This window comes from the organism of the source record quoted next, unplaced genomic scaffold (assembly GCF_019419815.1).
Source record: "Pyrus x bretschneideri cultivar Hongxiangsu unplaced genomic scaffold, Pyrus_bretschneideri_v1 Contig19, whole genome shotgun sequence".
NCBI classification, from domain to species: Eukaryota; Viridiplantae; Streptophyta; class Magnoliopsida; order Rosales; family Rosaceae; genus Pyrus; species Pyrus x bretschneideri.
In genome coordinates, this window is record NW_025999490.1 from 4971828 (window position 1) to 4997852 (window position 26025).

Below are 26025 nucleotides of genomic sequence, written 5' to 3' on the forward strand. Positions count from 1 at the left end.
AAAAAATGAAGAATGATGTCATTGTGAGCATAGCAAAATGGAATACTGATGTCAATTAATTACAAGACGCAAATTATGAGCAGCTAAAAAAAGAGTATTTATCAAATATAGCCAAATATTAGCTCCTAATTTAAATAATATCAGTTTTTATAAAAAAATTCAAATATATATAAAATATTACTTAAATAGACACAAATACCCTTAAGCTTTAAACTTAATAAATTAAAAAACCAAAACCCTATTAGATGAAGAGTTCTCACAACTAAACCTTAAAATTGGAGGAGACCTAGTGAAGACATTGACTATTGGTGAAGAATTGTGCATCCCTAAACGAAGATGAGTGTAGATGGTTAATTTTTTGCACTTTTTCTCGTATTCGTTTTCTCTTTGCTTTTGTAGTTTATTATTTCGATTGAATATTTATAGAAGAATGAACTATCAATTTTTGTAACATTATTTTTCTCAATTTTCCTTTGGATTATATGTGCTTCGTATTTAACTTTCCACCTTTGCATTATTAAGGGTGTTGTCTGTGTCCGGATTAAGTTTTGAAGGTTATCATTAACTGTGGTAAGGGAACCGAGAGATTTGTTGTGTGTCTTAGAAAGTACAAAAAACATATTTTAAGATTTACAGAATAGAAATTCTTCAAGTGCATATTAGAAAAATTAGTGAAAGCACCACTTGATTATTGCACCATAATCTTTTAATCAACAATTAGTTATTTGTATGAATTAAGGGTATTTGAGTACATTTAAGTGATATTTTGAATATATTTAAATGCTTTTATAAAAATTGACATTTTTGAAATTAAAGACTAATATTGAACTGTATTTAGTAAATACTCCCAAAAAAACACAGAGAGAGGAAAGAGAGGAGAGGACAAAAGGAAAATGGTCACCTTCAAGTTTGAGTAGCAACAGTGACAGTTAATGGAGATGGGAACACAAGTACGAGTCTACGGTTCCGTTTCCGCCCGCCCATAAAGGTAAACAAAATACACAAATCACACCTAAGCCTGCATTTTAATACCAAGAGAGACGGCCACCAAAAGCTTTCTCCTTTTCCATTTTTTTTCCCTTTTTATATTATAAAAGATTGCACTTTTTTAAATTTTGGTGTTTTGAGGAAATTTTTGTGATTATTTGGTTGTGAAATTTAGGATTTTGGCAACATGGGTCGGTCCAAATCTGATTAGGGAGGGCTCTCCGATCAAAAGGGAGCTGTTTTTTCTGTAAATTGAGAGAACCTAGAAGGTAGGATTTGATTATTGTGGACAAGTTAACATGCGTTGCAGCTGCTTTGGTGCTTCGGTTGCTGAGAGGAAAAGGAAATCTGGTTCTGGTCAATTTGGCCATGATCTTGATGGTACGGACATGGTTAAATGTTTCCACTTTTTGGGTTTGTTATTTTTTTACCTCCATACTTTGGTTTTTATTCATGTGATTCTGCTGGATCATCATTGTAATTGTGATTGATTGTTTGTTTTGTGTGTTGCATAGAGAATGTGCTGGAAAATATCAAGGCTTTCTCCTACAATGAATTAAGATCCGCGACGGATAATTTCCATCCGAGTAATAAGATCGGGCGAGGCGGTTTTGGAACTGTATACAAGGTACTCAGATTATGCATTTGTCTTGTAATAGTTATAATTGGAAGTTTTGCACCAATTATAGAGAATTCATGATATCTGTGGTTCGAATTATGTTAGTTGTTTTCGATTCCAAATTTGTTGCAATGACTAATGAGTTGGCTCAAAATATCAAGCAATTGGGTTTTCGTTTTAAGAACACTTCAAGTTCTATCCTTATATTTTTTAACACATAGATGCAATGTTTGGTCAGCTAAAAACTCTCACCTATAGTTCAAGATTTGAGAAAAATAGTGATTTTGTATTTTCCTAGTATTATGTTTTTGCTTTAGATCATGCGGTGATTAAGAATGTTAGCCACCAATTTGGATTGAATTCTGCGACGTTTCTTGACAGTAATTTCTATTTCCTAGTTTCCAAGCTTTCGTTGCTGGTCTTACATTTCAAAGGACAAACTTTAATAATGATTATGCATTAATCAGAATACGTAGATGGTTTTCGTCCATGACATTTCATATTGTCTTAGTAGTTTAGCTGCGTTTTGGTAGGGAACCCTGACAAGTGGAAAGCATGTTGCTGTCAAGACACTTGCTGCTCAGTCGAAGCAGGGAGTCCGTGAATTCTTAAATGAGATTAACACTATCTCAAATGTCCGGCATCCAAACCTTGTTGAGTTGATTGGGTGCTGTGTTCAGGAAGCTGATCGAGTTTTGGTCTATGAATATGTTGAGAATAAAAGCCTTGATCATGCATTATTAGGTAAATGGATGAATTTTTTAGCATGTAAAGAAAACTGTAGGTACACAATACACAAGGATGGACCATAAGTCTAATTTGTTTTCCTTTTGTTTGTAGGTCCAACGAGTAATACCATCAAACTGGATTGGGAAAAAAGATCAGCCATTTGCTTGGGTACTGCCAGGGGTCTTACGTATCTTCATGAAGAACTGGTGCCACATATTGTACATAGAGATATCAAGGCTAGTAATATACTTTTAGACACAGATTTTAACCCAAAAATCGGAGACTTTGGGTTGGCTAAACTCTTCCCTGATGATATCACTCATATCAGCACAAGGATTGCGGGAACAACGTACGTTACTTTCATATTTCTAGTTGATTCAGTTTCCTTGATTCATTCAGTTAGGAATTTATGTTGCATTGTATTTTCCTTGCTTAATTCAATAGGAGATTATACAGAGAGTTTATGTAGCTGCTTATGCTTTAGTTTTGTTTTTTTCAGTGGTTATTTGGCACCAGAATATGCATTGGGAGGTCAGTTAACCCTCAAGGCCGACGTTTACAGTTTTGGCATTCTTATTCTTGAAATAGTATGTGGAAGAGGCAGTGCCAAGGGAGACTGGGGTGGGACAGAAAAGTTTCTGCTTGAATGGGTGTGTTGTTTATTTCCATCTTTCGACAAAATTCTTGGCATCATCAGATTCATTCATCTTTTCCTTGATCATACACGCAATCTTATGTTGCGATTTTGTACACTTTGTAGCTGTTGAGGTCATATGGACTTGTTTCATTTTCCATTTACGTTCTTTTCCACGATCATACTCGCAGTCTTATTCTGCTTCCTCTTACAACTCTTTCGTTTCTTCGATAGGCATGGCAGCTCCATGAAGAAGGGAGACTGTTGGAGCTAGCTGACCCGGAGATGGGGGAATTTCCGGAGGAAGAAGTCCTTAGGTACATGAAGGTGGCATTTTTCTGCACCCAAGCAGCAGCAAACCGAAGACCAAAGATGAGCCAGGTTCTTGACATGCTCTCGAGAAACATAAGACTCAACGAGAAACAACTTACAGCCCCAGGTTTCTTCAACAGTTCAGGGAGCCTGAGCGGACCTTCAAGTAAAAAATCATTTTCTGAAACCACTACCGGTCAGATGAGTTCCGTCCCCGACGCTATCACTCAAGTAACACCTCGCTGAAGAACAATGTAATTGTGATTCAGAGGAAGACGAAGATGAAATTATCTGCAAGTCCGCAAGAAATTATTCAACAGTTCATAATTTTTGTCAACCATTTTACACGCTTTTTTTCTTCTTTTCTTTTTAGCCATTTTGAGTAGGGAGAGGGTGGTTTGAGCAGAGTCTATAATTATTTTTTTTGTCAAAAGCAGAGCTTATTTGAGATAATGAATTTGTAATGTTATTTTTGATCTGGTGGTGTTATATTTTTTACTTCGGAGGAGTACAATGGAAGGCAAGAATGTTGGATAAATTAATCAATACACCCTTGACAAGCGTTTTTTGTGGGGTCTATTTTGTAATATATTTTAATGATCTGAATCATCTATTTTTATAACATCATTCATAGATTATTCTTGTGAAAAATTAGAGAAATTCAAGATTATTAAGACATTTATTTTCATTGAAGAAAATGGTACAAATACAGATGTATAAAGAGACCCTAAACTTTAGTCCACCGGTCATATGGTTTCAAATTTGGTGTTTTTGGTAAACATGATTTTTGAAGAAATACTTAAAAATAGACAATTCAAATCATTACAATAAATTACTTACCTCATAAAAACGTGTGTCAAAAGTGATACCACGGATCAACTCCCATATATATACATAATAGATGCTTTCGACAAGAGCAAGAATGTTGGATGCAATAACAATTGAGTCGGAGGGTATTTTTATTTTAATTTTTCAGAGTTGTGCTTCATATGGTTTTTATCTAAGAAAGTTTTGAGATGCGTAGTTATAAAAGATCCCTGCAAAATGGAAAAGTTTTCATAGGGATTCCAAGGATTCCGTCGTCGTGATCATTGATCGTACATAGTGTGATTACTTTTTGTTATGTACTATTTACATTTAGTTTTAAATTTTATAATAATTTCTGACCGCACAATGTACGATTGACAATCCCGATTACAGGATCCCTAGGATCCCTGCAAAATTTCGCACCATACAGTATACGTCATTCATGAATATTTAAACAAATTTCGAACTTGAATGCAGAAACGGAAACACAATTTCTCTTACCAATTTGGCTAAATCCGTAAACATCAAACAAGATGATCATATGCATCATGGTTGATGGAATCGACATTATTTTAATTCAAAATTTCGTCCTCATCACAACAAATCTGGATGCAGTTCATCACAACGCGTCTGCTGATCCAAAAAAGTAAATATTCATAAAATGTGTGCAAACAATGAAAATTCCAAATCCCAAATCCCAAACACAACACATTCAAACACCAACGTATATAAAGGCCTGCACAATTAAAACCTAAACACTAATTAATGGAGGCCAAATATTACAATCTTCGGATAATAAGTAGCAAACGAAGCCGGCGATTTGTAGCCGATAGTTAATTAGAATCTCAAAAAAAAAAAAAAAAAATGGAAGGGTTCGAATTAAGCAGCGAGTTCCTCGGCAGGTGCAGGAGCGGCTTGTTCGGGAGCGTTTGAAGAACCATTGGAGGTGGCATCCTTGGCTTCTGAAGCAGGCACCTCAGCTTCTGCAGTCGCATTAGCTTTTGGTGCTGCATCCTTTACATTTTTGGCATCTTTGGCCGGAGCCTTCCCGTCTTTGGCGTCTTTGGCTGGAGCGGGTGGGGGTGGAATCATGTGAGGTGGAGTTTTATGCTTCAGCTTCACATGTATTTGCCGCAGCCTCGAAAGATCGGTGGGCTTTCCCGGCTTTGGGCCTTGAATGACTTGGATCCCTGGTTTCTTTTCTTGATCCTTCTTGCCTCTCCTCTTCTCAATGTTGGGAACCTCGTGCGGAATGAGCTCCGCGATTGCTTTCCAACTTTGCTTGTCAGCGTTTTTATGGAAATTCTCTTGATTAACCAAGAACAACTGCTCAACATACAAACCAACTTGTTAGCATTAGGAACCAAAAACCACAGCCAGTTGTCAAGAAGCGGGCATTCCAATACTTACCTTCTCCTTTTCTCTGTTGTGGACCTTGTTGGTCTCAACGTTAAGCTTCCTCTTCTCGTAGAATGCACGCTTGAACTCCTCAGCCTCTTCAATAATTTGGTTCCTCAGTTCTTTCTCCCTCTTCTCCTTCTCCTCAAGCAGGATGGCATTTTGACTGTACCAGAAAAGTCAAGTTAGGTCATTAATATTCTAGCAGAAATATAACACCATTACCTAACTTGTAACTTTTGTGCAGATCGACCAATGCGTGCACAAATCACTAAAGCAACTTACCGTTGTCGTTTAGAATGACTACAATCAACTTACCGTTGTCGTTTTGAACAACAATCATGACAAATTTGTTATTTCATTAGTAGTTTGCTGTAGTTCAACTGTTATACCCAAGACTTTTTTCCTACCGACCATCCGATTGGATTTGATGGAAAAACTGAACCACCCTTTTTCGTCATTGATTTGATAAAAACTCCGATGAAGTTTGATTAACCTCAAATGAAACTAAATTTTGCACACAACTCACTATAGCAAGTCTAGCAAAGAAAGAAAGAACTTATTCTTCTATGATTGAAAGCAAAAAATTTTCCTTCTGGCAATCAGATCCAAGAAAATCAATAGCAATCCTCATTCCGATTCACTAAATTTGACTCAAAAAGCACTACAATTTGGTTTAGAAGCAGCTCCAAACTACACAAACACAATCAATCGCTGATCTATGTCTTTAAGAACCGCATAAACCTAACAATTTGATCAACCTTTCTCGAAAAATCGCAACTAATGAACTAACATTTCCGTACCTTTTAGTGATCACAACTACAAGAAATCACACAGATCTAACAATAGTTCAATACAGACACCTATATTTAGCTCAAAATCTAAGATCAAACGGATGCAGAATTTCACAGATCTAAAGCAGCAGCTCACAAAGCAAGCAACTAGATTTCCCAAAAAAAGCGAATCGGATCCGGATCTTACCGCCGCCACTCACGAAGAGCGGAACCTTCCTCGACAAACTCGCTAGGTTCCGGGAGCACGGGACCATCGGATGTGAAGACGCCATCATCGATTCCGTTCTCGCCAACGCCGTAGCCATTTCCGTTGCCGTTCTCAACTGGAATTGAATCGAAGGGAGTGGAGTGGGAGTAGTTGGCGTTGGGACCGTCGAATCCGAAAACATCCGGGGAGTCAGGGGCGGCGGCGGCGGCGGCGGCGGGGCCGTGGTCGGTGTAGGAGCCGTAGTCGGCGTAGCTCTCGACGACGACGTCGTCCTGGTCAAATTGGCTGTTCGGGGCATGAAGATCGTCGCCGTCCACGCTGAAAGCGTCGAAGGAAGCCATTTTTGGCGGCGGCGATTTCTGTCTCTCTCTGTCTGAAGAGGATTTCAGTTGAAAGAAAGAGGTTTTAATTGGAAACTAATGGAAGAAGCTCTAATTTTGTCCTTGTCAAATTTCGCTGTGAATTTTGACTAACTTTCGGACCACCACATTTTTACGCGATATATATATATTATCTTATGACATAATGCAGTATGCGACGAGGACATATCAACCGTTTTGAAAATACTTTCAAAATTATTAAATAGTATATGAAATTAACATAATTATTTATTTTGATCTCTGATAATAAAAACTGATTGAAGTAGTCATCAGTTTGTCCATCTTAAACCATTTCATTATATGAAAAATATGTCAATATCTTCGTTAAATTGTCACATAAAACGACCATCTGACCACTTTTTTAAGATTATACTTGTCAAACCAACCCTTTCACTTAACGAGAATATTAACAGATTTTTCATAAAATGATCAAAATAATTTACAGTAGACAAACTCAGAGACTACTTTTATCGATTTCCAATATCAAGAATGTCAAAAACTATTTTGTCTAAAAAACTTTTTATTAATTATGAACTTTCATGTCGTATGTGTATATTCCTCTCTTTCTCACTCTCACCTCACCTGACGAGAGCATTTTATGCTCGCACCACACACTGCTCTTATGTAAGGATGCTACCAGATTCGTCAGAGCATCTACAACCCAACCCTTAATATCACGATCTAAGTATTTCTCTTCACTTGTAAGTAAGAGGTCTTAGGTTTGATTCTTGTCAAAAGTGAATTTGAACCGCATTGTGAAGCTTAGCCTACTCCCTCACCCCCTCAGTATAGATAATATTGTTTCTTCAAAAAAATTATCAACAAACGCAAAACTGGTAACAAAATTTCCAATCCGTCGACGGTAAGCGAAAACCATATTACATTAAGCTCAATTTACATCAGTAAGCAGTTGCACCTCAAAGTAACATATCCCAGAAGACTGACATTTTCTTGTACTCCCAATCTTTGCCAGAGATGGACACCGAAAGAAAACTGGCAGTCAGACTGAAATAACCGTCAATGCAGAGCGTGCCGGGACTACATAGCCGCAACTCTCCCTCGAAGCCTCCGTGTCCAGTTTACTTCCGGTAACTAGACATCAATACACTGTTAATCCTACCTAGATAGGCCCTTTCGAAAGTCTTGGAAGAAATGCATCAACCACACAAAAGAGGAGTTACAAGGCATTGCCTTCCGAAAACGTTCAAGGAGGCTTATAAGCATATTCGGTTGTGGGGGGAAATCGTTACAACGACTGAAAACCACAAGAATGTTAGGACTCTAGTCACCTGACAAGCACCTCCCCGTTCTTTCAGAAGAATCTGTAACGAAGCTGTAAGCTCAATCTTGTCCACAATTAAGCAGCTACGGCTCCATGGTCCTCGCCCTTCTCTATAATATGTACGGAAGACGTTATGTCAGTAGCTAAACCAAAAGGGGATGAAATGGTGGTATGATTTTCAGGGAACTGGTGGAGCATTTTTCGGATATCTAGCAGAAGAGGGCATCCGTTGCAGAACTTGTGGAAACTCCTGCTTCATTCGTTTATTTGGCATCCCTTGGAAAGACCTTTTTACCAGAAACACCAAATTAGAAGGGAAGAATACACAATATATATATATATGGAGAGAGAGGGAGAGAGAGAGAGAGAGAGAGAGAGAGAAAGAAGATATTGACTAGCAACTAACAACATTTACAAAGAGAAAAAAAAGGAAAAGGTCTCAACCTACATATTTTTTCGATATTCTGCAAGAAGTCAATACAGAAAGCAAGAAAGTTTTGCTAAAATTTAAAGCGACGTATAATTTTCAATTATCCTCATAAGTTTTAGTTTGTTGGTCGGAGCTGTAAAACTAAGCTGCAAGAGCTTTCATGTCATGTGCACCAAGAGCTGCGAAATAGAGCCAACTGAATTATTGGCTCACTTTCGGGGCTGCTTGATCCAACCAAAGTTCAAACTTCATTAAAAAATTGGCAAACATAATTACACACTTGCAGCTGATGAATTCACACACCTTGGAGAAACCTGACGTTTCTGAGCAAATAAAGTTGATCTTAGACTTCCGAGCGCCTTTTCAGCGGCCTAAGGAAAAGATTGTTTAGATGGACAGATGTTACATTTCAAAAAGACTAGGCACAATGAAGGGTACTCCGAATTGGACCAGTAGAAAAATTACCTGCATCTTAGCCTCATCCCACGTCAACCCAATCCCCTTTCCCAAGACCTCTCCATCAATTTCAACCTGTAACATAATAACAATAGAGAATTATAAAGAAAGGAAGGGGGCAGAAAGAGAAGAAACATGCTTCAAGACAAAACTCAAATGTGATTCAGAATAATGAAGCATGTAATCATGGCAAATACAAACCTGTACATGCACTTCATCTTTCTCAACTGAATTAGCTGAAGGTGGAGGTCGCGGTTGAAAAACTACACCACCAAGGCCCTCCATCATACACTGAAATAGTAAAAATTATGGAACGTCAATAATCATAACATCATTCAGCACCTGGAAATAAGAGAAAAAGATAGAGACTTGCAAACTATCATGTATTGAATCTTACAAGTTCTTTGAGGGCAGAGACTGAATTCATAGATTTTTGGAAGCCTTCAAGCCTAGGGTCTAGTGGCCTAGAAGGCTCCGATGAAGTTGAAGATGACAGGGACTCCTCTTTGGGAAATGACTGGATCCCAAAAGAATTCGCATTACCCACAAAACCATTGTTGTTAACATTAGAAAACTTGCTCATTTCCCCATTAACAGGCACAGAATCAAGCTTGACGCGGGAAAGGTATATATCTGCAAAAATGTTGTCCAGGATTGTCACACACACACCAAAAAAAAAAGGAAACTAGAGAGATACCTCAAGAATATTTTCCCATCCATGGACAGAACCAAGCCAACCCAATATTCCCTAGTACAGATCCTGTTTTGTGCAATAATTTCATAAGCAAGTTGACTTTGTTTTAGCGCAGTAGGTCCTCGGTCAGTAGTTTCGTATTGTTCCAACAGTTAATTGTTCAGCTAAAAACTTTCAAAATTGATTGACTGGCATCTTTAACCCCTGATGGAAAGCTGACAAAGTTTAAAATAACCCCTCAATCCTCCATCCATGGCTTTTGCTACAAAAGCACTTCGTTCAGCAGAATAATCATCTAAGATCAGCTCCAGTATGATTGTATCAGTGACTCGAGAGTTTAAAATATTAAGCAGAAGATGGATCTTAAAAATATGTCATATATTGACTTAATTCCACAATATCCTTTTCCATCGAAAGTTAAGAGATTGTAGTGTTTGTGGCTTAACAGTCAAGGACAACGCTGCCTAGAATATTTTGCCATCATTTAATTTTTGGAAGAAAAGAAGCAAATGGAATATTAGCCTTGAGGTGGGCTTCACACGTATCAATTAGTTGTCAATTTGTTCCATCACTGCTCTCGTATCAAATCAGTTTGTCGAGCATAAATTTACCGGTACAAGAACCACTTGAACAGGCACGAAAATAATATTGAGAACGACAGATCGCCCAAGCTAGTGGCAATAAATACAGCAATAAGAAATCTTACTGGCTAAGTTTTTTAGAGAACCCTCGGCAGCCTGGAAATGAGCTTCCCTTCTTGTTTTACCACTTCCTTCACCAATTTTCTCTCCTGCAAACCAAGCCTACAAAAGGCAAAATGGATAAACTAATTAACGTGTGGCATCCCCAACAAAGGAATATGCAACATCAGAAAGTAATAAAAACAATTTCTGGGATAAGCTACATGGTACAGTTTGACCTACATGGCATATGAAATTCATTGATTCAAATTATTGAGGCCATTTACAACTGATTACCAACACTAATTACACCCATTACCATCAATTAGATATGCTCCTTTAAAGTGTACCGTATTGCTATGGAATAGGGAGCACACAAATTTACTAATCTGCTTTAAAAAATTAAAAATATCAACAAAACTTAGTAAGATACTAAGATGTGATCTATAAAAGCAAACCATCATTTTAATATGAAATAGAATACAAACGGAATGCAATTTCCTGTCTTAGCTCCCTCTTCACCCGAAACCAAAGTTATCAACTTGTGGACATAAAGTCCCTAAAATATCAAAAATTGAAATGCACATCAAATGTCACAAACGATACGACTTATTACTGAATGGTTTAATTTTTCCAAAGACAAGTTAAGTTATTTACACATCCCAAACTCTCACCAAGAAAACATTAAACTATGGTTAGATAAGTTCAAAACGTGATACCCCAGAAACTAATGTGGAATTATAAGGTAGTAAGCCAAAGATTGAAAGTACCTCAACATAAAACTGGAGTTCCGTGCTAGCAACCAAAGCTGGCCTAAACTCCACCTGTGGAACGCGAGGTTTTGATATATGCAAAAAATGAAGAGTAAGTTTTCTACTGCAACACAAACAGCTCAAAATACCTTGGCTCCACACTTCATTGCGATTTCCTGTAAGGCTCCAGCAGGAGTCTCTGCATTTGATATAGCTCGTCCAGATTCAAAGTCCACATCTCTATTCATGGAAGAGGATCGACTCAAGGGAATCTCCTCACCTTCAAATTCATGTCCCCGTTATATTACACCACTCTCATGATAATATACAATAATTACATATAAATAAAACAACTGTTAGTTACACATTTTAAGAAAGACAAGAACCATTAAATTCCACTTGGATAAAAAATTCAAAAAGAAGATAAGATAACCCGATTGCGTAAATAATACTCGATTAATAACCTTCCAAAAAAGAATAATCATTGCCATGGTATAGTCTCAAACATGTGAAACTCTAGGCAAATTATGATAGTACACTGCTGATGGTAAAAGTACTTTTGGAAAATGTTCAAGCCTTGAAAGCAGCATCTATCAATGAATTTGTACCAAAATAAATAAAATAAACCATGAAAATCATTGTAGTACTCAATTGTGCATGTCATAGCTCACCTGACACTGAATGATAGCCAGCCGATGCATGGTTGAATCTCAGCCGATCATCTCTATGAAATGCCTGGAAAACAATAATCTTTTAGGACTAGTCTTGTCTACAATCCAGTCACATGCAACATCCACCACTCAGCATAACAAAATAGGATTAAAGCCAGATCAACAAAGTGTAAATACCTCTTTCGGAAATCTTTGATTGTCTTGAAGAATCCTATCAGATGGAATAGAGTTATCAACCTTAGAGAAAAAAGCTGAATGATGAGGTCGATGCTTCTCAATCTGCATTGGATCTGGATCTAATGGAAGTTCTTTGGGTACCATCCGGCTCAGTTGCCGAGGGCTCATTTCTTCCTCCACTGGAAACCAGCCTGGATGCGGTTGCACCCGTGGAACAGAGGCTTGTACTGGAGGTCTGGCAGCAAATGGGGGCTCACTCGGTGGTGGTTCTCTTGTATCTTGGCCATGCTGCAAAATCAGTAGCCTCCGCCTTGTATCAGGGTCTAACTCTGATTCAGGTACCTCTCCCTCCTCTCTAGCAGGAGAACTATGCAAGCTTGGTTCTGCAGCACCAAGATGACCCAACGGTTTAACCACTGAAGCTGCCTGAGGGAACTGTATATTAGGAAAAGTCATTGCTGATTGCTGACTTGATGGCAGTGAAGTTGTGCTAGAGGAAGGAGCAATTGAGTACTGAAGAGAAGCAAGCCTTGGATCTATGTTAGTGACTACTAAAGAGGCCGTTAAAGCAGCTGAGGTTGCTTCCTACATGCCAGAAATAGGTCAACCAATAAATTAACTTTAACAAATTCGCATATGCAGATGCACAAAAACGTTCATCCAAAGTGGAAAGTTCACATGTCAATGGAAATACTGAATCTTTATATACCTTCAGTCTTCTTTCAACCTCAGCATCTGCCATGCCATCAAAAGCGAGCGGGTCTCTGTTTCCATTTACAGCAGAAGTATCATCCTGAACAACCAAAATCTATTAGTGGAATTGTCATATTGTGACAACCGTGGTGTGGAGGAGATTTTTCAGGAGAAATTTCATTAAAAAAAAAAAAAAAAAAAAAAAGAATATCATACAATTGTTCCAACTAACCTCTGAAACTAGATGATTGCTCACATCAGGTGAAGGGACATCTTTAATATCATCTTCATAAAAAATTTCAGGTATCTTTTGTAGAAGACTGTCATCAAATTCTCTGTTATCACACCAAAAGGTGATGTCATGCCAACAGAACGCCATTACTTTGCTCATAAACAGAGCATGGCTTTACACGAAAACAGTTTAGAGACATTAATTCCTTACTTAAAAAATCCACCTCTGACATTGCAAGCAACATTTCTTGCAACACACAGGACAGGGACAGTGTTATTTCCCTGTAATATTAGGAGGTACGATGAGTTCAAGCTAAAGAGGAAAATAAATAAATATGCAAAATGTGCATTTTTGACAACAGATCAGTTTAAAAAGTTAATATCCATATAAAACAAAGCAAAGACTTTTACTTCAGCTTGAGGAGCATAATACGGGGCAAAGGCAGGAACAACATGCACCCGAGGTTGATCTCTGTCATCCCACACTTTCAATCGATCATCAATTACCAATGCCATCTTAGGATGGCATAAGCTTTCTTGGAATACATTGAACAATGACTTTCTTGAACCTATCATAATATATGAAATCCATTAATTAAATGGAGAAATGCATTTGATTTCCAGTGAAATTGCAAAACAAAATTTATAAATGAAATATAACAATTACCAGACTTCACACAGACAATACGATCAAGTAATTTATTTGAGTTTATCAAGTTTGAATCAGGATCCAGAAGCCTCCACATTTCCAATGCATAATCCCTTTCAGCCATTGTGCAAACATAAACCTCAAACCGCTTGCGCCCTCTTGCAGTCAGGTAGCTCCGAAGATCCTCCCATGCAGGTCTCAACCTCACGAGAACACTTGTATCACGAATCTAAGATAGAAATCCTATGTTACTTAGGACCTTATAATGATGAGTATGGAAACTTACTACAAACAAAGGACAGATATTGCGAAAACAACAAAACCATCCACACAACCGGATCAAGCAAATGTTGACCAAAATAACCAAATGAGGATAAATAAACGATGACGACGATAATAAACAAGGTAATTACATACCTGCGGATTAATGCGAGTAAGTATAATATTTTTCTCGTGTAATCGTATAAGAGGCCGAATAATAGGTTGATGATTGTCAGATAAGGCTGGAACAACCTCAGATTGAGTTTTGACAACTCTCCCATTATCAACAACTTGATCATTTTCAGCATATTGCTTCAAAATAAACTTGTCATCTTGATACCGCTTGATCTCTGCAAACATACCAGAAATACGTTGCGGGTCCACCTCAGTGCTTATCTTCCTCTGTAGGGCCTCAATTCGATCCTCAAAAGAGCGCATGGTATTTGCAACAATGAGTGTTTCATCGAGATCAAATACAATGCCCAGACATCTAAGATTCAGCATGACAAGGCAAGAATTGTATAGTCCTGATGCAACATAGAATCCCCAGAAACATGGGCACTGTTTACCACCATTCCTCGATTGCATGGCAACCAAATGAAGCTCCTCCCCTCCTAGTGGCATTACTGCAGTCTGAAGAAAAGCATGATGGGAATCATTCTCAAGGTTTGCACAAACTACCATTCATTCCAGATAACATAGGCAGAAACAAAACTTACTTTTCAATCAACATTAACAAATAAAGTTCAAAACATGATAAGAATTAGGTAACTGCATGTTTCCATTTTATAAAGGACTCTAGGCTGCATTCCAACATATAACAAAACTGAAAACTTGGTACTGCAGAATTCTAGAGTTCTTCCTTAAACACTCACATCCAATTAGAACACAACAAAAACAAAATCATCCAATACTCGTGAATGAATAATTCACACAATCATCATCTCTACATGTAACAGCATCCCGCAAGCAAATATACAGTAAGATCAGAAACAAGCCATCACAAAATAAAACCATAAGGTATATTCTCAACATCAAAGCGTTCTGTCATTGTACTAAACTCAGTAAGTTGAGGAACGAAGTTCATCTTACAATTCTATGAAATTAAGTCCACAGTTTCAGTTCAAAACAGTTAAAAGTTCATACAGCTCATGCAATTTGGGGCAAAAATTTTACTGGGTTCATCCAAAGTTTCAAACTTTATAGTGAAATTCAAAATTGGTCCATGTGAAATTGTTCAGAGTCCTCTGTAACAACATTATAAAGTTAAAAGGGGTTAAATTAGAATATGGGTTTTCAATTTTTTTCTGTTTTTTTCCTGCAATTTTGTTATTTTCTTGGAGGTGGGAGTTTAATTCAATGGTTGTGCTGCGATACCTTGTTCTCCTGAGTCATGGAGGAGTGCAAAAGAAAGAGCGGCGTGTCCGGAGACGACAACGGCGACGTCTTTGACTCCATCAATTTGAAGCAAACTCCATTGGAGGAGTTTATGGTATGAAGCACTGCCACTGGTGGACATCTTTCACTTGGTTGAGAAAAATAGCTTATTCTGATTTCCTTCAACTCATCCAGAACATTCTTGTTGTTCTCGTTCACTGTTGGATATATCTCTACTTCCCCAAGTAAATCTTCGCCTTTATACACGGACTTATACATTTTCTCACTTGCCAAACACCAATTTTCTCAATGCCCAAACACCATCCAAGAAGAGGAAAAAAAAAAAACTCAGAAATTTTATTCCCTCCTTTGATCTCTCATCAAAGTTTCATTCAATAAAAACATCAATTTCGTTGATTTCTTTCAACATCGTCGTCATCTCCCAAAAAAATAAATCCCAAATTTGGTTTTAAATCGCTGAAATTCGTAGAAAAAAAAAGAAAAAAAAAATTAGGGTTTTATTTTCGAGTGAAGATCTTAGATCCTTGATTGATGATGCAGCGTTTACGAAATGGAATCGGATTTTTGTTCTGAATTCTGGTGCTAAAAGCTAGGGTATGGTGACGATGGAGAAGAACGAGGGAGCCGTCGCGAGGAGAAACCCTAGATCCAGATAGCGAAAGGTCAAATTAGCAGTGCAATTCATATGTCAGATAATAATATTATAAAACAAAATTAAATATAATAAAACGACACCTCGACTCTTGGGCCATTTTCCTAATTTATACTTCTTTCATGCTATTTTTATAAATTTTCAAAATTCTTCTGTAATTCACAGAACCAGAGATTCAAATTCCATTCAAATGAAAGTTTTTATCGTATAATTATTAACACGTCGCTTACGTTGAAGGAAAATATTCATGGAACAAGAAAGCCAGAAACTGAAAACGAGAATGAACAAGTCATTATTCTTGTGATTGATTTAAATTTAATTTTTTTTTAGTTTTAGATACTTAATATAGATCTGACAACTACGTAATATAGTCAGCATTAGTTAATAAACGCATAAAAACGAGAATAAAAAATAATTATGTTATATCCGTGCATTAGTCATAGATCAAAATAACGCTGATACTCGTTTAAGTAAACATGTCATAAATTATCTCATACCCTTGTACTGTTACACAATGTTGAGGTAAACGTGACGGTGTTCGAAAAGCGGGGGCTCAGGTGAAGCGTGAGTTAATAAAGCTGGGGAAGATAAGCAATATGGAAATTTTATGGGTGACGGGTTGACAGGTTAGATTTTGGATCATAACACGTGGCAGATAGAGGTTGGTTGACATTATGTACGGCTGTGGTTTTTGAGATTCCGAAAATTTGACTTCTCGCCTGTAATATTACACATTTGCCCTCGTGTCGTTGTGTCTGCCAAACTTTCATTTCGATATAACGTTTGCTTTTTTATTACAACCATTTTCTATATGCGTGTACATGCATAACGTTTCATGGAGTTACAAATTTGTGGCAAATAAATGCTCATTATTCAATGTGTTAACTTATTGCAAATCAAAGAATTTAGACTTTTCTAAGAGTTTTTTTTTTCTTTGTTACTTGGTATTACGATTTAGGAGTATTTATATGCATTTGTAAGTGAAATGTCTTATGTTCAATTCTCGCTAACGGTGAATTTGAATCACATTATTGTTAGTCAATTATGAAACTAAGCTCACCCCCTCCCTTTTAATATAAATAATATCATTTGTTAAAAATAAAAAATAAAAAGTTTTTTTTTCCTTTAAAAAATGGACCAGTTGGTGGCAAAGCCACGAAAACTGTTTTTAATTTTAGGGTCGAAAAGGCTCACAAAGACATTTTAATCTCAACTAGCAACATCGCGTGATTTACCAGTATTAGAAATCGAACTCAAGATCAACTGTGTGAAATACAGACTTAGAATTCGGCCTAATCACTTGACCACTCCGTGATGATTTAAGAGTTCGAACTTTAGAGGATAAGAAATTGATCTTGATACATTCTCCAAGGAAAATGTGTCGGGTATTTGTACAAAAAGGTGTTTCAGTAATGAAATTAATTTTGTGTATCTAAAAAAGATTAATCTTTATGAAAAAAAGTATGAAACTCACTTTAGCGAGTCAAATAATATTGACGGGTCGAATAATATAAGATTTGCTTTCGCTTGCCCCTTTAGATGTGTTTGACAATAAATGCGACGTTGATGTGGTAGATCTTCATGATATTTTTATGTTACGGATCTTGGTGTAATCAAATAACGAACCCATAATACCAAGTAAGTATCGTTTTATTAATAAAATTTATTATTACTTTGAAAAATTTAGTTGTTTGAACGGATTTTGTACACTGTGGTTTTGCCTTTATGGCCTTGTGGTTTTTTTAAGCATCGAATTGAGTACTTTGAGTCTTGCTTATAGGTTTTTGACCATCTTATATAAGAATTTTTTGGTGTGTCAAAACACGGTCTGGTACACTAAATGTAATAATACAAGTGATTGATTTTTTTTTTAAAGTTTCAAATTATTTTATAATTATACTTACTGTATAGGATTGTGTTCCCTGGCACACTAAAAAATCTTTCGTACTAATGGATATCCAATGAAATTTACCAATTTAGGTTGAAAAATAAGTATAAATGCTGGTATTTTGCAATCAAAGCAAACACGAACGTATTATGTTCCACCTAATCTCAACCCCCCCCCCCTCTCTCTCTCTCTCCCCCCACCTACCGGAGGAGATGGCATCCCTCACTTTTTGTTAATGATATGTTTAATTAATTTGTTGAACTACAATTCTCACAACCTTGATTTCATATGTATGTACAAAGAGCTTTCAAAATAGGTTATAACTACTACAATGCAAATTGAGATAGAGTAAGGCTACAAAAGTAGTCTAACGATTAAGCCTTTATGTCGTTTGTCTCGCTTAATCCTTTAACTTAGGCATGATAATTTATTGCAGAATCTATTAACCTTACACGAAACGACACGAAAATAACAGGTTTTAAGTCAACCATTAACAAGTCAAGTCATTATTGGCTAACTCAATAAGATATCATTTGCCAAATATTGGCATTAAACATGTCAATTTATTGCATGATCCGATAACGGGTTTGATATGGCACAACATGTTAAGATAATGAATATAACACACACACGACAAACACAATTTATTTGTTTCAACCTAACCTGAATCTTTAAGATTTCACTCCATTATGCTCTTTCGATATTTAACGCAAATTGAGAATGTAAACAAGGAAAATAATATAGATTACATTTGGTTGATGTGGTTATAAAATGACCGAGGCATGTCGCACCAATGGCATTCAAATGTGTAAACAAATATATATGTAGGCATTAATGTTTGAATTTGATGATCCATCCATACCATTCATATTCCACTAGTACTATTTATCAAATTTGGTTTTATATTTACGATTGAATTCAATGAATATGACATCACACGTTATTTTTATAAACATTTGGAAATATTTTTCAGTATGTCGAGAATACGGCTCGATACATCAAGTGTCATAATACAATTAGTTGAAATAATTTTTTTTAAGTGTCCAACCAGCTGTATTACAACACTTAATGTTCTAGGTGTACTAAAAAATCTCTCCAACTTTCGGAATATAAAAGCAAGACATGTTAAATGTTGTGGTGCAACATGTTTTTTTATTTGACCAAATTGAAAATGTCGACAAGATTTTAGCGAGCCTATTTTATACTCTATCCTTTTTAGACAAATTTGCGTTAAAATTAATAAGTATCGTACTTCTCTTGAAAGCATGATAAATGTTAAACAAGTTGGTCAACCTTACCCAAAGCTTATAGTAATTAACAACCATAACGATTCCCCACTAAAATAAAAAATAAAAAAACAAAAACAAACAAAAATACTATGCAGCAGTTGGTTCACTTGGACCGGGCCTGATTTCATTGTACATGGGCCGAGGCCTATCTGAAGCTGAAAAGGGCTTGGGCTCTAAAAATATGCCCTGCAACTAAAAAGAAACTTAATTTGGAGATGTCGTTTCATTTCCTAGACATGACATGACTACTTTGGTAATGTCCTGAAAAGGTTGGAGCTTAGGAGAGTATTTGTTGGTTGATTATCTATCACGTCTTGTATTTTGGATTAGTTACTTGGTTTTCAAGTTATTAACAAAATATGACCAATTATCTAATTTTCTATGACACTTTAAGTTACTAAACTTGGCATGATTAAAGCAAAGACAGCCATGATTAAACCTTTGTATCATTGTTTTAAGGACATACTGATCAAGATGTATAATTTCATGTAGACAGTTTTTATGGAGCATAGGAGAAGTCAATTGATTCTTCTGAATAACTATTAAAAACAAAGTGCTATGCCACACTGAGGCGGAGAGGCGAGAAATAAATGTGAAGAAAGAAATTGAAGTTACCAATACGTTTCGAATTTAAAACTCCTCAATTATCTAATTTTTATAATAGTTTAAATCCTTCATTCTCTACTTAATAAGGAATTAGAAAGAGGATAATTCAATCTTAACCCTAATGTATGTTAAAAGACCAAAGTATCCTTAGTTCGATATGATCAAGAAGAATGTGATTGGGCGAAAGAGAGGAAAAAGGGCACAGAATTTCACAAACAAGGGCAGCCCAAGGAATTCAAAACCAAACCAAATCAAATCGAAACCCGAACCAAAAACCCCCATCTCTCTCTCTCTCTCTCTCCTCTTCGACCCAATTTCTCTCTCTCCTCAAATTGGACAACAGACCTCTCCTCCTTCTTCTTCACCTGAAGTACCAGTCTTCCAGACCTAGAATTTTCCAATTTCGCCCTTCAGTTTCAAATCGTGATTCCCCCAAACGAAAAGCCTTGTCTTTTCTATTCAGACATGCCCGTCCCGAACCGATAACGCAGAGGAAGGAACCCAGCCACAACCAAAACGCTGCCGTTTACCCAAGATGATCGTGAGAACGTACGGCCGTCGCAAGGGAGGGGGCATTACCAGAACGTATTCCGACACAGAGCTAAACGACGCCGTTCACGACGACGACGACGTCAGCAGCGACCCCTTCGGATTTTCCCTATCGCAGCCTCAAGAAAGCAGCGGCGACCCTTTCAATTTCTCGTCTCAGGACGACTCGTCTTCCGGGTGGGCCCACTTCAATTCGGACCCTTACGTCACCAAGGACTCCTCCTTGAAGCGCTTTCCGCTGGACGGCGTCGTCTCGGGGAGGTCCAAGAAAGCTAAGACTCGGAAGGAGGCGGTGGGGAAGAACTCCTACAGGCCGCCGCCGACGCCGTCTATTCTTGCGACGTCGACCTTGATGGAGGCGCAGGAGTTTGGGGAGATGATGGAGCACGTGGACGAGGTCAATTTCGCGCTGGATGGTCTCCGGAAGGGTCAGCCGGTTCGGATCAGAAGGGCTAGCTTGCTGTCGTTGCTGTCTATTTGCGGCACGGCGCAGCAGAGACGGCTTCTCAGGACTCAGGGGTAGGTTAGGCTGACTTTAACTACTTCTTTGATGGGTTCTTGGATGTAAAGAATTTCTTGGTGGATAATTGGAAATGTTAGTCTTAATTCGTTCTTGGTGGATATTTGATTTTTGGGTATGTGGGGTTTTTGAATTATAAGTAGTTTTTGATAGGTATGTGAATTTGGAGAGTGTGGGTGTGTGTATTTTAAGTAAATCTTGATTGTATGTTGAGTTGAAATTGAGGTTTTGGAGATGTGCTGTTAAAGATGCGTGGTATAGATTCGAAATTTGCTTACGGGTATGTGGATGCCTTACTATGTTGGATGTATCTGAGGTCACATGATAGCGCTATAGAAAATTTGATTTGATTGCTTATTTTTCATTTCAAATTTGCTTACTCCTTCTTTCTACCAAATTGTTGTGTGGTTTTTTCTGGGTTATAAATTGATCGGTAGTGCCTTATTTTCAGGATGGCAAAAACTATAATCGAGGCTATATTGGGTCTCAGCTTTGATGATTCACCCAGCAATCTGGCTGCTGCAACTATTTTCTATGTTTTGACAAGTGATGTAAGTCATTTAGTATTCGAAAAGTGATCATTCTAATTTGAAGTTTTTATTTCTATAGGTACCTTTCATGAAGTTTTCTTGTGTACTGCTCATGTCTGCTGTGACTCTTCAAGAGTACATACAATTAATTATTTTTTTTTTTTTTTTTTTTTACTAATAAACCTAAGGGGATTGTCATCTTTCAATATTGCAGGGTCAGGATGATCATCTCCTGGAATCACCGAACTGTATTAATTTTTTGATTAGATTTTGCAAACCAATTGTCTCAAACACCACAGAAGATAAAGTACCAAAAGTTGGACGTAAGCTTCTAGCATTGCGTATTGGTGCTGACATCTCACAGTGTATGACAAAAAGATTGGACTCCAGCTCTGCCGCTATTTTTTCCAAAGTTCAAGAAATTCTTGTAGGTTGCAAGGATTGAAACCGAGTTGTGTGGATGAAGGAGAAATGGAAAATCCGGAGTTATGCCCAAAATGGATAGCTTTGCTGACTATGGAGAAAGCTTGCTTATCTACTATCTCTCTTGAAGGTCTGAGTCTGTGTTGAAGCTTATGGTTTTCTGGTTATGATACACATTTTTATGTATTATTTAGTCAGGATCTCAAGCTTTTGGCCTGTACTTTCAGAAACCACTGGTGCAGTAAGGAAGTCGGGGGGCAACTTTAAGGAAAAATTACGAGAGCTTGGAGGTCTTGATGCTGTATTTGAGGTGACCATGGGTTGCCATTCCAATATGGAGGTGTGAACCTGTATGTTTGTTTGATCTCACTGTGTGTTTCATTAAATGTTAAAGAATACCAAGGGACCGTAATGCTTTAAATGGTTATGAGAGATATTTACTTCACTATGCTACTTCAACATTAATTCTTGGTTCACTATGTAAATAATAAATTTCTGTGAAAAAATAATGCATGTGATGGTAAAGAACCAAAATGATGGTGTGCAGCCTTAGTTGTATCTAGATTCACAAGTTTCTTCTGTTCTGTAACCTATATATTTCTTCAGTTTATGAGCAACAATGACTACACATGGGTAGTTTAATAGTAACAAATGGGCAGTTATCTATTTGCCTTTGGATAGCGTCATCTTCTTTATTGTTCGTTGTAGTTCCTGATTTTCTTCTTGGAGTAACATGAGTGGTTTTGCATACTAACAATATCACTTCTCAGTCATTGATTTGTTTTCTTTCCTTATTATGTGCACATAATACACATTGAGTTATGATAACCAAAATTCCTTAGACATAATATAACTTTTTCATTTATATACTTACTTTTTTCATTTGAATCCTGGGGTCCATATGGTACTCAATTGTTATCGGTGAAATTGCCTTACTAAGCACCAGCAATTAATATGCAGGGTTGGCTAAAAGATAGCTCGCATACTATTTGGGAAAATGAAAACGACATGGTGCGGAGCCTGGTTCTGCTTTTGAAATGTTTGAAGATCATGGAAAATGCCACATTCCTAAGTAAAGAGAATCAGGTATTTAAATGTGGTTTAGCCTCCCTCTCTATCCCTCCCTCCTCAGTCCGCTGGTCTGCTCTCTCTGTCACACTGTTTCTTCTCCTTTCTAGTTTGTAAAACTCATACTGCATTATGATGTTTGATTATTGTTAATTATTGAAAGGTGTAATAAATCTCCACATCCATGTTTTCTAAACAGAGCCATTTGCTAGGAATGAAAAGGAAGTTGGATCCCATGGCAAATCCTTTGTCTTTTACAGAACTATTTATAAGTGCCATCAATATTCTGTCAGGTAACTTATAGTTTTTGGAATAACTTTTGATTCCTAATCTTTTTGGCTTTCTGATAATTGATCGCATTGTTTTCTAGGAATTTGTCTACATAAAAGTTCCTCTTCTGCCACCAATGACAAAAAGTCTTATAGTCTTTCTAATGGGAGTGAACATGTTTCTGAGAAGAGCTCCAATAGATGTCAGAGCAGTCAGTTAATGTCAACACCTTGCTCGGTATATACTATATCCAGTTCGGAAACTACCAGCACCTCCATGACTGATACTTATTCATTGAACACAAGACTCAATTCTTCTAGAAATGGTTCTTCCAATGGTACATCAAGACATGTCAGCGGTGGAACCAGTAAATTTAGCAATCTTTCCCTGAAGAATGCTGGTCTCAGGCAGCGATCCTACAACTTTGAAGACTCCAAAATTGATCTTTCAGAGGATAGTCAAGATCCCTTCACATTTAGCGATGGTTCCAGAATGGATGCTGATCTCAGTCAGAGATCCTATATTTCCGAAGACACCAAAATTGATCTTTCACGGGAGTGTCAAGATCCTTTTGCATTTGATGAAGATGATTATAAACCTTCTAAGTGGGACATGTTATCTGGCAAGACAAATATGTCTCTATCACAACAAAATGCGGCAGCATACAGAGAAATTGATGACATTTGTCAGTTGCAGCATATTATGAGCCAAGAAGCATCAAGTAATGGAGAAAACCATCAGACACAAGAGACATCCTGTTCAGGTGCTGTTAGGCGAGAAGGTTCCAGTCTTGTAGCTGACTGCCTTCTTACTGCTGTAAAGGTAATCCTGCACCCCACTATATTAAAGCTTTTTCACATTGCTTTAAACTTTTGTGGTCCTCCACGTCAACATCTATGCAATTGTGGGTGGGTTGGTGGTGTTACCCGTGTGTACAATCTAGTTGTTTTTTGGTCCCTTGGTCAAATGAGGGTTTATTTCTAGATTCATGTTACTGTTTACAGTTCTTATCGTCTACTATCATCGCTCAACTAAGATTTATTCAGTTCTTTGAGACTCATTAGCTGTTTGATTATTTTGGTTACTCATTAATAGAATAGTGCCTTTTTGATTAATTGATATCCCGTCCTACATGCACTGTGTTAGAACGCATAGGAAATAGTTGAACTGTGTGAACTCATAACAGTCTTCTTGGCAGGTTCTTATGAACTTAGCAAATGATAATCCTGTTGGGTGTCAGCAAATTGCTGCATATGGAGGACTGGAAACCTTGTCTTCTTTGATTGCCAACCACTTTCCTTGTTTCAACTCATCATCATCTCCCTTCAGTGAGAGAAGTGAGAATATTTCCAGCATTGAACTTGACCATCAGAATAATAGACATCTTACTGATCAAGAGCTGGACTTTCTTGTTGCTATTTTGGGTCTGCTTGTGAACTTGGTGGAGAAAGATGGCCAAAACAGGTTACCTTGATTTCTCAAATTTTCTCCATCTGTTTATGCATTTTCATTTTAACAACCGACATCATATTTGAGCTCAATTTATGGTTCAACCAAGAGAACACGTTACCACAGTTGGTTCCAATGAAGTGGTTATGCTGAGAGTGTGGAAAAATTTCTTCCACATTCTATGTGGAGATAATGGCGGGGTTATGTGGATGACTGCTCCCATTAGACAACTTGTGTCTTGAAAAGATTTAGACAATGAAAGATGATATAATTAGAACCGTAGTGCTTGTGCTGCAGATTAACTAGTCTTAGTTTCTAATTCTTAATAAATCATTCATGCATTAGAATTTTCATGCTTGTAATTTATCAAACTTGCTTTTCATCCAGATCACGGCTTGCAGCAGCTAGTGTTCAAGTAGCTAGTTCGGAAGGGTTTGGAGAGGAGAGTCGCAAGGATCTAATTCTGCTAATCTGTTCTATCTTTCTTGCGAACCAAGGTGCAGGCGAGGGAGGTGGAGAAGAAATGGTTTTGCCAGTGAGTGATATGTTCTCGTTGACTGGAAATTTCGGTTTGTTGTTTAAGTTGTGATGTCTTAAAAAACCCAAGGGCCTGCCTTCTGATGTCTAGCTGAACAAAAACGAGAAATTGAAAATTTATTTTCCATAAATTGGTCTTGTTCTGGTTAATTGTATTCATCTTGTATCTGATCCTTGTTGATGTCTTCTAACTTTGATTTGTTGTATCGGTACAGACTGATGAGGCAGCTGTCTTACAAGGGGAACAGGAAGCAGAGAAAATGATAATAGAAGCTTATTCTGCCCTGCTTCTAGCATTTCTTTCAACCGAAAGGTTTGGCTTGTTTTCTCTCTTTCCTGTGTATCAAGCATTATCGTCGTGCATATTCTCATGCAAAATTTGTTTGCTGTGCTCAGTAAGAACATACGTGATGCAATTTCTGACTGTCTCCCAGACCGCAACCTGGCTATTCTAGTACCTGTGTTGGACAGATTCGTGGTACGTGTCTTAACTTCTAAACGGTGATTACTTCAGAGCACGTGGGTATTAACTGGCGGAAAGTTATATATCTTTTATTTCTTCCTCAGGCATTTCATTTGACGCTGAACATGATATCGCCAGAGACTCATAAAGCTGTGAGTGAAGTAATCGAATCATGTAGGATGCGGTGAGAGCTTTGGAGATGGACGAGAATCCTGTACAGATTTGGCTTTCCTTTTAGAAAAAATTGTTGTTTACCCGACTTTGCGACTCTCGACGGGTCGGGATTCAGCTGCACGCCATATGCAGCTGACTGCAGGCCTGGTTGCTCTGTATTTGTTTAGGTTTCTTTTTTCCTTCGCTCCCCTGGCGCTATTCTTTTGTATCTTTGTTTTTTGTTTTCCCACCATTTTTGAGCTGGTCAGAGACCGTACTTGTATACCAAGAATAATAGCTTAATGGCAATGTCTTGCTTTCCTTGTAATTAACATTTCTTCTTCTTGTTCTTGTATTATTTTTTGTTTTTGTCGTAATATAAGAGT

At 37.3% G+C, this 26025-nt stretch overlaps 4 protein-coding genes across 5 annotated transcripts; 2 read left to right on the plus strand and 2 right to left on the minus strand.

Moving 5' to 3' along the window:
* The first annotated feature begins 834 nt into the window (after window positions 1–834).
* LOC103928675 (putative serine/threonine-protein kinase) lies at window positions 835–3870 on the plus strand. 2 transcript variants are annotated; one of them, XM_048582344.1, is made up of 7 exons: window positions 835–988; window positions 1163–1368; window positions 1503–1615; window positions 2140–2350; window positions 2447–2684; window positions 2835–2985; window positions 3204–3870. In XM_048582344.1, exons 2-7 carry the CDS (start codon window positions 1287–1289, stop codon window positions 3525–3527), a joined length of 1119 nt encoding a protein of 372 aa, XP_048438301.1. In that variant the 5' UTR covers window positions 835–988; window positions 1163–1286; the 3' UTR covers window positions 3528–3870. The 2 variants fall into 2 exon arrangements, with proteins under 2 accessions (XP_048438301.1, XP_018498660.1); XM_018643144.2 differs by lacking the exon at window positions 835–988 and having other exon boundaries at window positions 1003–1368.
* Window positions 3871–4722: 852 nt separating this feature from the next.
* Window positions 4723–6917, minus strand: LOC103928819 (clathrin light chain 1). The gene is made up of 3 exons (XM_048582345.1): window positions 6468–6917; window positions 5499–5652; window positions 4723–5414 (listed from the first exon to the last, which is right to left on the minus strand). Exons 1-3 carry the CDS (start codon window positions 6827–6829, stop codon window positions 4968–4970), a joined length of 963 nt encoding a protein of 320 aa, XP_048438302.1. The 5' UTR covers window positions 6830–6917; the 3' UTR covers window positions 4723–4967.
* An 813-nt stretch (window positions 6918–7730) lies between these two features.
* Window positions 7731–15923, minus strand: LOC103928905 (RNA polymerase II C-terminal domain phosphatase-like 1). The gene is made up of 17 exons (XM_009338052.3): window positions 15222–15923; window positions 14001–14477; window positions 13602–13812; window positions 13346–13503; window positions 13146–13216; window positions 12936–13038; window positions 12720–12803; window positions 12011–12595; window positions 11834–11897; window positions 11312–11442; window positions 11181–11234; window positions 10437–10533; window positions 9434–9669; window positions 9238–9327; window positions 9046–9111; window positions 8884–8951; window positions 7731–8437 (listed from the first exon to the last, which is right to left on the minus strand). Exons 1-17 carry the CDS (start codon window positions 15498–15500, stop codon window positions 8329–8331), a joined length of 2883 nt encoding a protein of 960 aa, XP_009336327.1. The 5' UTR covers window positions 15501–15923; the 3' UTR covers window positions 7731–8328.
* A 3996-nt stretch (window positions 15924–19919) lies between these two features.
* On the plus strand, window positions 19920–25967 carry LOC103928986 (wings apart-like protein 2). Its single transcript, XM_048582342.1, is given in 13 exon segments — window positions 19920–20745; window positions 21198–21297; window positions 21491–21740; window positions 21743–21829; window positions 21927–22039; window positions 22660–22785; window positions 22967–23060; window positions 23138–23859; window positions 24236–24501; window positions 24874–25021; window positions 25239–25336; window positions 25420–25501; window positions 25591–25967. Coding segments are annotated over 13 exon segments (2703 nt in total). The 5' UTR covers window positions 19920–20212; the 3' UTR covers window positions 25675–25967.
* Window positions 25968–26025: the final 58 nt, after the last annotated feature.